We start from the raw sequence: 13027 nt of genomic DNA on the forward strand, positions 1-13027 counted from the left end.
ACATTTATAACACAAAATAAAGTATATGTAAAGTCATGGGTTTTATATGACTGCAAGTTGGTGAAAATACCAAAGATGACTGAATTTAATTATCATTGCATAGTTCTGGGTGTTCTGTTATACAGTCAGCAATGTTTGAACGGGTAATATAAAGACATCTGTAATTCATAAATTAGTATGTATTTATTCTATAAATTTCACTTTTTTGCCTTCCTTTTAACAACATTATTTTGTTCTTAAAAGCAAGATTCCACCCATCTCCCTAACTTTATTGAGGTACAATTAACAAATAAAAATTGTACTTATTTAAGGTGCTCGATGTAATGTAGCAAAACGATCACAAGTTAATTAACTCATCCATCGCCTCATACAGTTACCTTTTTTTCTTTTTTTTTAGTGTAGTGAGAACATGTAAAGTCTACTTTCTGTAATCGAGATTTTTGTACAATTTGTTTTCTGTTGTCAGTAATGCCAAATTAGACAACTTTTCTCGAGTCATCGTAGCTTTTAGTTTTTTAAAGATTAACTTGAACAAGAAATTTTGTTCTGATAAGTATCACCTGAAATTGTCAATAAGCTGTCAAAAGCAACACTTAGGTTCAGGAATGGACTCTGCATTTTACATATTACATTCACTACTCTAATGGGGTCCCATATAATTACTGTTATTACAGGAAATACTAGAAAATATTTTCATTTTATTATATAAATTTATAAACCATATATATTTTTATTATTCTATTAATACCCTTTACATTGTAATAACTTCTTCCATGAAGTCCTTGCTGATACTGCCTCATTCTCTCCATCTTCCCCAGCTGGAAGAACACTCTCCTTTTGATGATCTTGAAAAACGCTTAGTAAGGCTGTCTCTTGGGATCCTTAGAGGGCGCTGTTACGTGCTTAGTGGCTAAGAGCTTGCACCTGAATCCAGACATCTTGGACTCCTAGCTCCATCCCCTACCTTCTGAGACCAGTACCTCAGTAGCTTCATTTCTAGAAAGGGGATAAATAATAGTACCTATCTCCTACTATTAAACCTACACTAAGTGTGAGGTTTAAATGAATAAAGCATTCAAAGCACTTTTTCTGAAGTCTGGCATGGAGAAAGCTCAGTAACTGCTCACGGTTGGTAGACTCACCGTATTCTGCTCCATATAGTTCATTGTATGAACGTCTTGTTCCTCCGTCCTACAACCCCATGTGTTCCTTTGGGTCATGGCCATGATCGATTTTTAATCTGTCACAGAGTCTTGCAAATAGTGAGAGTTCAGGAACTGCTTCTCAAAGCCAGGGCATTGCAGCCTTCATACGGTCCCAGGACCCAGGAGAGAGCACCTTTCCCAGACCTACGTTTCTGCTTCCCCAGGGTTATGGGCTGCCTGGTGACCCACAAATTCCTATGTTGAAGTCCTACCCCCAGCACCTCAGCATGGGTCCTGTATTTGGAGACAGAGCTTTTAATGAGGTAATTAAGGTAAAATGAGGTCGTATGGATGGGCCCTAATCCAACATGATTGGTGTCCTTATAAGAGATTAGGACACAGACATTCACAGAGGAAAAACTATGTGAAGACAGGGAGAAGATGGACGTTCATAAGCCAAGGAGAGAGGCCTTAGAAGAAACCAACCCTGCTCACAATTTGATCTTGCTCTTGCCCCCCTCCAGAATTGTGAGAAATAAAATTCTGTGGTTTAAACCACCCAGTCTGTGGTGTTTTGTTATGGCCACCCCAGCCAATGACTGCCCCCCTCCTACTGGAAGCCCTGGATACTCTGCCAGTCCCTGCTGCCCGACTGGGGTCCCGGGGTCATGACTGCCTCTGTCAGTGGCCCTTTTCCTGTGGGAGGTGGTTTTTTTTTTGTTGTTGTTGTTTTTTTAATTACTGTTGCAGAGAAATGGGTTTCTCAGGTCACAGCCACAAGGAGATGTGGTGTTAGTCCAGGCTGGTGAGGTTCTGCAGGACTGAGGGCACCGAGGGTCTTCAAGAGGGGAAGAGAGCGCGACGTGGTCCCCACATGTATTTGACCATGGAATCTTCTTTTGCTGAGCATCTCTCAGGACTCCTAGTCCCTCAGCTACGCCAGCTCAGCATTACAACCCCCTCATGATGACAAGCCCTGGAAGGTGTGACTCCCAGCTGAGAACCATTTTTGAGTTCGTGACGGGCAATGACCTAGAATCAGGAAAGCAGAGCTGGAAGGGACCCCAGAGCACTCTGTCCAACCTGAAGATGAGGGAACCGAGGCCCGCCCGAGGCCACGGCGGCGGGGGAGTCACCCGGGCCCCAGGTCTAACACCTGCGGACGGCCGGCCTTTAGGAAACCTGGTGCTGGTATGAAACGCATCCTTCCAGTGTTATTCTCACGTCATCCTCCTGACGGGTCTGAGAGGGTTCCAGGTAGCTCGGCCTGGGAACTCCCTTGATACCAGGCTTAACTCACACTTACTGACCCAAAGCCCCGAAAAGTCCAGTGACCAAATCCCTAAGTCTAGTTTTGGGGTCTGGCATGGTCAATCAGTTCACGGAGGTGTGATGGCGAAAGCCCAGGGATTGGGACTGCGTTCAAATCCCAGCGTCACCTAGTAACTGTGTAAAAATGAACACGCAGTACAGCCTCTCTGCCAACGTGGGATACAACACATCAGGGACTGCGCTGGAGTCCCAGGGAGGGCTGCGTAGGGTTTAGAATAGTGCCCGCACACACCAGGCCTCATTAAATATTAGTGCTCATTCTTCCTCTCAGAAGCAGGGATCTGGGGTGTCAGTTACACTCAGCAAGACTATGAAATCCCTAAGGGCAGGAGCTACCTCCTACATCTTGCCCAGGACTAGTCAATTCGTAAAGAGATAATTTTCTCTGTGAGAAAGCGAAAGTTTAGGGAATCCCGACCTTCTGGCTCTTTGTCTCCCCCCATTCCGTTCAGTTATTTTCTCAGTCATCAGGTTTAATGTGGTGACGAGGACTGGAAAGCAACCCGGAATCGCAACCAAGATGCAGGTGTCACCAGTTTGGAAGCAGTTTTAATGAAGATGGACGTGTTTATCACCTCAACACAGGTACCCCAAAATACAAAGCAAAATATCATCTTCAGCTGCATAGCAAATACGATTTAAGAATTTAACATCATTATTTGATCACAAGCGTAAATAGAAGTCACCATAAATAAATGTAAATTCATTGTACAAAAAAATCCCCAACAACTCTTAATACAAATATGGTACATTTGACAGTTTCTGAAACATTTTTTTTTTAACTTTTTAAAACGTAAAATTTTTTTTTTCCTGGTTCTTAGACACACACACACAAAAAGAAAAAATCAAGAGGAGGACAGTAATATCAGGGAGGAAAGAATATTAAACCTGTTCAGTGCTCATAAATAAATGCTGCTGGCAAGCTGGGGAGACGAGATGTCTCTCCCAAAGGTGAAGACCTCAATTTAATGGGATTGAATCTCTTGAAGATAATGGGATTCTACCAAAAGGGTCAAATTTAGGTTTATGAATGTGGAGCTGGAAGGGCAGGTTGTTGAAATAGCAATCTCATCAAATGGATGATCCAAATCTTCACAAAAGCAAAGGTCAGGAATGTGGAATGATCTCTGGGACTTAAGAGCTGGTCATCTGTCTGAAAGAGCTGCTGTCCCCAGACAGGACTGAAGGTTTTTAGAGATTTGATGTGGGTTTTGAAGGCATGTTCTATGTCATTCAACCATGGGGGTGTAACCTTTCCCTCTTGCCTTTGATCTAACATCATCAAGAGCCCAAAATAAAGAATCAGAACAGGACGTGGCACCTCCAGACAGAAGGATCTGCCAGCTTCCACCTTGAACCACCTTTTTCCCCTACAAATATTTTGTTCTCATGGCTCAGAGGGAGCTCAAAGGCCATGGTGGTCCTTGGACTTCCACGTGCGACAGAACTCGGACAGCATCTGGAGAGTGCAGATGTCTCTACCTTATTCCCAGAGATGCAAACTAGTGGGTTTGAGGCGGGGCCCAGGAATTGGCATCAAATGTGCTAATTTCAGGAAATCCTGATGTAAGGGGCCTTTGGACCACACTTGGCAAGCCCCACCCCTCCTCCCTGGTGTGCCTGAGTGCATCACACAAACCTCTTGCTATGGGTTCACGTTTGCTCTTTCCAGGGGGTTAACATGGGCCATCTGATTACTGGTAACCGTTCACATCCATCTGCGCTGAGGGAGGACATCATTATTGTTCTATTTCTTTTTTCTTTCCTCCCTGGGCTGGGGGGGGAGGAAGGGATATCAAATGTCTCACTTTATATTACCTTACAAGTGCAGAGGCACAGACCCCTTTGAAGATGGTCTGCTCTGTGCTGAGATGTTCCCTTCCACAGGCTTCCATCTTTCAGAACAGCCTCCCCATGCTCGGGGAGATTCTGTGAGAAATTTTGACCAGAGCCAACACCATCGACCATGGTGCCGACACCAGGATCCTTGTCCTCTGTCCACATGGCTCTCAGCACCTGGTCCAGGAGTATTCTTGGTGGTGGAATCCCTGGTGTCCAGAGCAGGAGGAGAGGCCACCTGGAATGTGGAGGGAGGGAGCCAGAGCGGAGGAAGCCAGTGAGTGGAAGCATGACCATCAGGCTGGGCTGATACCTCGGGCGGCGGCCACGGTCTTTCTCCAGCTCTGAGAATTCAGCTATGAGGTCACGCGTGGGCACGGGGTAGGAGGTCCCCATCTTGGGAGGAGGTCTTGGGAAGCAACCACAGATGTGGGGTGGGGATGAGACATGGAGAAAGGGTGAAACTAGGGCTCTTAACACAGCTGAGGGAAAAAAAGGACAAAAAAGACTTTTTTGTCCTGTGTTTCATTTTTTCATTTATACTAGGGCAAAACCACCATGGAGATGGAGATGTCATGGGAGAGCATGCACAGGCCCAGCCCTCGGGCGGTGTCAGTGAATTTGGGGAGGTTCTCGTTGGCTTCCTGGTCCATCTCACGTGCTGGCCAGTCAGGCCCTGCGGCAGGGCTGGCTGTGGCTTTCTCTCTCCTGCTGCTTCGTCTCCTCCAGGCTGAGGGTTTGCAGGACCTTCTGCCTAGCAGGTCGTGGCCAGGGACTGATGGATGGGTGGCTGGAAGCAGCGCACATGCTCCACGGTGGAACTATCTGTCTCCACGGACTTCATGTACTTGTTCAAGATGGCAAATACCTCATTGTTCAAGATCTGGTACTTCCTGATCCTGTCTGCCATTTTCTTCAGGGGCTGAAAGGACAGGGCCATTTAGGTTAGGGGTAGGAGGAGGGGACAGAGAAATAAAAGGTGAGCAAGAGAAAAATTCAGCAAGGCTGGGATCTGGAGTCCTGGTACCTCACTGACCATATCACTCTCTTGCTTAAAGGCCTTCTATGGGTTCCTAGAGCTTGGCAATCAAATGTCAACTTGGCCATAGAACCTTTTTGTGAGTTTCAAAACTTAGTACAAAACTACAGCAATCAAAACAGTGTGGCACTGGCATGAAGACAGGCATTGAGAGCAATAGAATAGAGAGCCCAGGAATAAACTCTTCTATATGCACATGATTTCTGACAAGGGTGCCAAGACTATTCAAGACCTGGAGAAAGGATAGTATTTCCAACAAATGGTGCTGGGAAAACTGGATTATCCACATGCAAAAGAATGAAGCTGGAGCTTTACCTTACACCATACAGAAATAATTAGCTCAAAGTGGATTGAAGATCTAAACACGAGCTAAAATTATAAAACTCTTATAAGATAACATGGAGAAAAAATTTCATTACATTTAATTTGGCAATAGTTTCTTGGATGTGACACCAAAAGCACAGATAAGAAAAGAAAAAATAAGTTAGACTACATCAAAATTAAAAAAACTTCTCTGCACCAAAGGTCACTATCAATAGTGAAAGGGCAATCCAAGGAATGAGAAAAAATACTTGTAAATCATATGCCTGGTAAGGGATTAATACCCAGGATACATAAAGAACTTTTACAATTCAACTAACAACACAAAACAACTCAATTTAAAAGCGAAAAAAAGACATGAATAGACATTTCTCCAAAGAAGATAAAAAAAAGTAGCCAATAAGCACATAAGAAAATGCTAACATACTAATCATTAAGGAAATGAAAATCAAAACCACAGTGAGATACCTCTTCACATTCACTAGGATGGCTGTTATCTAAACCTCAGATAATAGCAAATGCTGGGGAGGATATGAAGGAATTGGAAACCTTGTGCATTACTGGGAATGTAAAATGGTGCAGATCTATGGGAAACAGTATGGTGGTTCTTTACAAATTAAAAATTGAAGTCCCATATGATCCAGCAATGCAACTTTTGGTATATACCCAAAATAAATGAAAGCAGGGACTTGAACAGATATTTGTACACCTACTATTGTAATAGCATTTACCACAACAGCCAAATGGTGGAAGCAATTCAAATGTTTATCAACAGATGAATTGATAAACAACATATGGAATATTCAGCCTTAAAAAGGAAGGAACTTCTGAAATATGTTACAACATGCTAAATCTTACATTATGCTAAGTGAGGATCCCGCCTATATGAATTCCCTAGAGTAGTTAGATTCATAGGGACAGAAAGTGGAAGAGTGGTTACTAGGGCCTGGGGGTAGGGAGGGAGGAGGAATTAGTATTTTTTAAAAAATATTTTTTTAAATTTATTTTTAGAGAGAGGGGAAGGGAAGGAGAAAGAGACAGAGAGAAACATCCATTGTGTGGTTGCCTCTCACGTACCCCCTACTGGGGACCTGGTCCGCATGTGGCCCTGACCAGGAATCGAACCCAGCGACACTTTGGTTTGCAGGCCAGCAGTCAGTCCACTGAGCCTCACCAGCCAGGGCAGGAATTAGCATTTAACGGGCAGAGTTTCAGCTGGAGAAGATGAAAAGTTCTGGAGATGGAGAGTGGTGATGATTGGACAACAGCGTGAGTGTGCTTAATGCAGTGAAACTTAAAAATGGTTAAACTGTACACTTGAAACGGTTAAAATGGCAAATTTTACATATATTCTCCCACTATGAACAATAACAAACCAACAAACAAACCGCTCCTGCCTCTTTCTCCTCTCAGCCACACATCTTCATGCCTCTGTGACTTTGCTCTGGCTGTGCCCTCTCTCTGGAGCATCCTGCCTGGCTATTTGCTGCTGATCCCCCTGGACTTGGTCCTAACGTCGTCGCCTGCATGGGAAGCCTCCTCGGGCCTCGCCCCCACTCCTGGCCTGGTCCGGACGGCCCTCGTGCAACTCGCACCGCAGCCCCGCTTACCCGACGAGAGCGCTGCCCCACCCCCGTGCCTGCACAGCGCTCCTGTTCAGGAAAAGTCCGTGCAGATGAGGAGCCCGCACCCACAGAGTCGGCTGGCACGGGGAAGGGGCATTTCGGGTCTGGAGCCTGGCCCTGCCCCGCGGGGTGACCTGATACATCCTGGCCGGTTACGAGCGCATGATTCATGGCTTTCTGCGTGGAGGTCCCCGCCGCTGAGGGCTGCTGCGCCGTCCTGCAGTGTGGGCAGGTAAGCAGCTCACCCTCCCCGTCGGATCCAAGCCTGCTGGTCAGGCCCGGCCCCGGCCCCCCGGCCCCAGCTGCTTACCACATTCTTAATGATTTCATCCTTCCCGTCCTGCCTCTGTACTTTCAGCAGATGGTAACAGAAGTCGAACAGGTCAAAGCGACGCTGCTGGCCCAGCAGGACGATGATGGAGCAGCCAGCCCAGTTCAAGCCGTCACCAAAACATTGCCTGGGGGCAGGGAGAGAAAGCAGCTGGAGTGAGATGCGTGAGGGGGGCGGGGAAGGGTCTCCTCTGGGACCAGGAGCCCTGCTACAGAGCAGCCGGTCTCTGGGACAATTCCCTTAATCTGCAAAATGGGTACAAGGGAAGCTGTACATTTGTTTGTTCTAGGGACTGTGATTCTATTATAAGCCTTTCTAACCACAAAGAGATGTCAGCCTGTTGCCCCATGGATGTTAGAAAAATAACCTTTGAAGAAGATAAACTTGCAAGACAAAAAATCCAACCAGAGTATAAGATTTATGTGGCTGATTATGTCAAGCAAGTCAGAAGAGAATCTGCTCTGGCCCATAAAGGAGACAGGGCGCACCTGTGAAGGGAGTGGCCATTTCACACCAGCTGGCAGGGCAGGTGGGAGGGCGGGGACGGGGCGCCATGGCTGAGAGCAGGTGCCGCCGGCACGTGGGGTGGGGGCTGCAAGTGCTCTTGGGTCTGGTAGAGCTCAACCTGCATGCCCTCAACTCTCAAAGGCAATGTGGGCAATCTGGGCGGCTGGAGGGGTCACCTCTCCGCTGTGTTTCACACCCTGGGAGGCTCCCCGCTTCCCCACGGCTGGAAGTGCAGGCCCAGCAGCACTTCCTCAGGGACCCCTGCTTGGGCCTCCTGTGCTTTTTCTCCTGAGCTCTTGGCTCCCGAGGACAGGCCTCTTCTGCTTCCCTCACCACTCTGTTCTGGGCGTGTAGCTGGGTGAGGGGGAAGAGCCAGGCTCCCCTTCTGTCTCCTCTAAGGACAGGACCAGGCTACTCTTACAGGCCCCCCATTCCTGGGCTGGAGGCCTCCAAAGCCAGGGCGGCCCGAGCACACCAGGGCCCGGCCTCTGCCAGGGAGCCTTTCTCTGTCCCGCGAACCCTGCAGTTACGTGGGGGATGAGGTGGGCGGTGAGGCTCTCAATGCCAAACCCCGACCTGGGCTCCTCCTGCCCATTCAATCAGCCCAGCTTCCCAACTCAGAAACACAAGCGTCGAGAGGCCCAAAGTCCCAGGGTGCACACTCCCATACACACGCTTCACCTCTGCCTCCAGCCACCTGCTTGTTGCCTTCCCCAGAGGGCCCGTTTCTCCCCGCTGAGATCCGAATCCCAGCAACATTCAAGGCTCAGGCCTAGTCTGTCAATTTAATCCTGACAACCCGCTTCTCTCTTTCTCCTCAGGCGTCTGTCACCCTTCCTGCCCTCACTGTGAAGCTGCCTCATGCAACCTGCCTCTGTCTCTCCATGGGCCCTGTGATCCCCACAAGGCCAGGAGGCGCCTGACTTTGCTCAGCATTGGCACAGGCCCAGTGCCTACACAGCAACCGGCACACATGTGTGCTCAGTACACCGTCTGCGGACAGCCTCGTCCTGTCCACCGCCTTTCTGGCTGGGCTCTGGCAGCCGACGCCTCGTGGGGCGACAAGCAGGCTGGAGGCCACGGTGCTTTCCCAAAAGGTACTCACTCAGCTGTGAACTCGTTGGTCCCCACGGGGATGCAGTAGACGAACTGCATGGCACTCCACAGCCGGTGGAACTCCACGCACTCGTCGACGTGCATGACCCCGTTGGTGGGTGGCGGGCCCCGCCAGATGGGGTCCTGCAGGTAGCTCCGAATGCGGGTCAGGATGACCTCGAACATGGACAGGCCGCAGCACAGCCGCTCCTTGGTCAGCAGGTCGCCCTCCCGAGCGATGGCGATTTGCTGGGAACAGAAGGGTACAGGAGCCTTCTATCTGTATCTCAGAGCCCGCCTGCCCTCTCTCACCAGAGACTCCCGAACCCTGGAGCCAGAATTCGTTCCCCAGAACTGACGTCTTAGCAAGGGTGAGGCGCTGACTTTGCACACCTGGGGGTGATCCTTGTGCAGTAAGTCTAGGAGCCATCGACAGAAGAATCGTTTTAAAGAGCTTTGATACACCCAGGCAATGAATGAAATGTCAGGCAGACGCTGAAAAGGCTCCGATGACCCCGCTAAGAATACCGTTGCTACCTCTGTGCTCTCACAACTACTAGCTCGTGCTCACTGAGTGGGCGTCACACACCAGGCCCTGTTCTAAGTGCCCAATAAGTATGGACTCCATTTATTCCTTACACCAGCCCGGGGAGCTGTGTGCCAGGACTACCCCCATTTTACAGATGAGGATGCTAAGGTTCAGGAAGACAGCCAGTGAGCGGTAAAGTAGGGATCTGGATCCTGGTAGATCTGTGGGTTAAACTGTTAAGTGAAGAGAGCAAGTTGCAGGAAAGGGTGTATTCTATAATCCTATTAAAAGACATCACTGAGGGGCAATCCCGCAGACAGACGCACACAACTATACGTGGGGTGTATGTAAAACGTTTTAGAAGGATTAACATCAGCTGCGGGAGCAGATGGGCTTGGAGAAGCGGGTGAGGTTTTCGCCTTATACTTTAAATACCTCTGCATGGTTGTATGTGTTACAATGAGCATATGTTACTCTTAAAATTTGCCAGCGAATTTACAGAATTATTTCCTCCAGTGAGAAGTCTCCTGACCATTGCAAATGATCTCTATTCATAACTTAAGCTGGCTTCTCATCTGGCTCCTGATTACTGCACCTCTAATCATCTAGACAAGCACATCAAAACATTGCTTGCGTTATGAGTAAAATATCTAGGGCTAGAGGTCTCAAAAGCCATGTGCACAGTAAGATAGGTAGGTATGACGATCTAAGGTCAAAGTGAGGTCTCCAAATCTAAAGAGGGTGCTTGTGGGATCAGCTCCTGAAAGACTGGTCTCCCCAGAGAGCTCGTTTTACAGGGAGCCCGTTTTCTTGATGCAAGCCCTTGCCCTGGAGCCCCCAGAAAGATGACAACCTCTCAGTCAATGTGTGGAGCGAAATAAATCAGGAAACACCACCGCTGGAGCCTGTCAGGATATTATTGGTCAGGAGCACAACTGTGATGACCACAATAAGCCGAAATAAGTCTGGGGTGGGAGGGATGGCGTGAATTGGGGAAGAGAGCGTCACAACATGTGTTTCAAACAGGAAGGAGGGGAACCCTCATTCGAAGTGACTTGTCTTGATTCCGTGGGCAGAGAGAGACAGCTCTCGAGCAGAGAAGGGACCACTGAGGTTGCCAGAGTTAATGGAAATGTCTCCTGCACAGTCCTGAACCTGGTGCTGGATTCTGTTCTCACCAGGCAACCCTCTACCAGGCTGGTCTTTGGTTCTTCACTTCAGAAAAGGGCAGGGGGTGGGGGGGCGGAACAGTGAAGATGCTCGGTGAACAAATAAAGGATCTAGATTTGCTCCTGAGTCATGAATATTCTCCTTTCTAAGTTAATACGGAGAGTTCTGAATGACTAATTACTCTCCTGTGCCTTTAGTTAGTCTGAATCAATCCTCAGCGCCTGATAATCGTGGAGGATTAAAAAATTAGCAAGGGGGTTTATAAATCGGTGGACAGACTATGCATTCCGGTGCCCCTCCCCGCAATACCTGCTACAGCCAACCCAAGGGCCCTTGACCGAAATGGGTTGGGGCTTTGTCCCTTTCCTCGAAAAGCTGTTTACCCTTGCGATTTTTCCTGTGAGCTATAACAGTAGTACACGGTTACTGGGTAAAATATGTAAAAAAAGTTTTAAACATTGTAAGAAAATAAAAATTTCCTATTAACCCCATCACCCAGAGGCGAGCTTTCTTAAAATACAGATGCGTCATTTGCTTGTTTTTTGTATGTGTGTATATACGTCTATATTTAAAAAAATGTGGACCATACTATCTGTATTTCTTTTTTTCCTAAAAAACTCTTTCCATATTTTCAGCGACATGGTTTTTTACTGGCGACATAACATGGCCCCTAACACACCGTCATTTACAGAGTCCTCTATTCTTGTTGGTTATTTAAAATTGCTTACAAATTTCACTGTTACAGACAATTCCTAAACAACCAGACTCACCTAGAACACCTTCTGAGCTTATCCCTACTTATTTTCTTAGGATAAAATCCTAGAAGTAGAAACCACTCAATTGAAGAGTATAAATATTTTAAAGGCTTTGATTACAGAGCAGCAAGCTAGTGCCAGGAAAAGCCAGACCCCTGGCTACCTACCTGTGTGAAATCTGTTCCTTGTACCTTGGCCGGGACTCTACTATCGTTTGTTGCCAACTTGAGCGGTAAAAAGTTCTAGTACCCTGTTCTTATCCACTTAGATTTCATTGACTACTGGTAAAGGTGAACACTTTTTCTGATGTTTGTTGGCATTTATATTTTTTGTGTCCTCAGTTTTCTTTCATGTTTTTTTTTCTTTTGGTATGCCTGTATTTTCTTTTTGCTCTGAAAAAGTATGTTATTGACTATTTGCTGCAAATATTCCCAATTTGTGGCTTGGTGATATACACACACACACACACACACACACACATATGTGTGTGCACGCATGTGTTTAATGTAAATTTTATCCATTTATTTTCTGTTTCTCCTGGTGGGGATTTTCCTCTTTCTGCTATTCTTTTCCAAGTTAACAAGGGGACAGAAAAAGCATCCCTGCAACCCTGTGGAAATGCATTTCCGCACGGAGTCCTCTGATGACATTTAGTGACCTTTGGAGGAGAGTGATACCTGAACACTCCTTTTGAAAATGTAATCCTTCATGTTTTTAGAAGTCTTTTACTTATTTGTTCATCGTAATGATCACGTAAGGCAGCTCAGTTAAGGAGAAGAAACAGCTATTTGCCCATTTTACAGATAGGAAAACAAAGACCGAGATATTAAGTGTCTAGCATTAGGTGATGTGACAATTCAGGGCTGACACCAGGGCGAGGACCCCTGTCTTTTGACCCCCTACCAGAGTATTCTTCCCATGATAGCCCTGGGCAACAAATCAGGTCACCTCAATTTGTCCCAGAAACAAAGGCAAGCAATGCAATAGTGTTAACATCTCCCGACTTTAAATATGTAGCAAAACTGCCCTGTCGCTGGCCTAGATACAGGGTGGGGCAAAAGTAGGTACACAGTTTTGAGTAGGCAAAACAGTTTATTCTTGTATTATTATTAATTATTACTTTCCAGAGGAACAACTGTACACTCCTTTTGCCTCACCCCGTATTATGTGAGCCCCTGAATGCCAGCCAGCTCGGAAGTTAATACTTCGTTAACTTTTCTTTGGTCTGCAGAACGACCGGAGCTTTGGACTGGTCCTTGAGGGCCGGCAGATTTATAAGACTGGCATTTCCTCTCCCGCAGACTGTCTAGGCTTTTATTTATTAAATACTCAGCATTTG

General features: G+C 47.0%; 1 protein-coding gene across 2 annotated transcripts in view; it reads right to left on the reverse strand.

The window, feature by feature from the left end:
* Positions 1 to 2908: 2908 nt before the first annotated feature.
* Positions 2909 to 13027, reverse strand: part of CYFIP2 (cytoplasmic FMR1 interacting protein 2) — a 100470-nt gene continuing 90351 nt past the window's right edge. The window contains exons 30-32 of one of the 2 annotated variants that reach the window (XM_054568121.1): positions 9245 to 9483; positions 7612 to 7759; positions 2909 to 5238 (exon numbers count right to left, since the gene is read on the reverse strand). In XM_054568121.1, the coding sequence (XP_054424096.1) occupies positions 5071 to 5238; positions 7612 to 7759; positions 9245 to 9483 (555 nt within the window). In that variant the 3' untranslated portion in view covers positions 2909 to 5070. The remainder of the gene's footprint in view (positions 5239 to 7611; positions 7760 to 9244; positions 9484 to 13027) is intronic. The other variant, XM_054568122.1, reaches the window with a different exon arrangement.

This window comes from Pteronotus mesoamericanus, unplaced genomic scaffold, assembly GCF_021234165.1.
Source record: "Pteronotus mesoamericanus isolate MK-2021 breed Mesoamerican mustached bat unplaced genomic scaffold, CSHL_Meso_final contig_2, whole genome shotgun sequence".
Taxonomy (NCBI): Eukaryota; Metazoa; Chordata; class Mammalia; order Chiroptera; family Mormoopidae; genus Pteronotus; species Pteronotus mesoamericanus.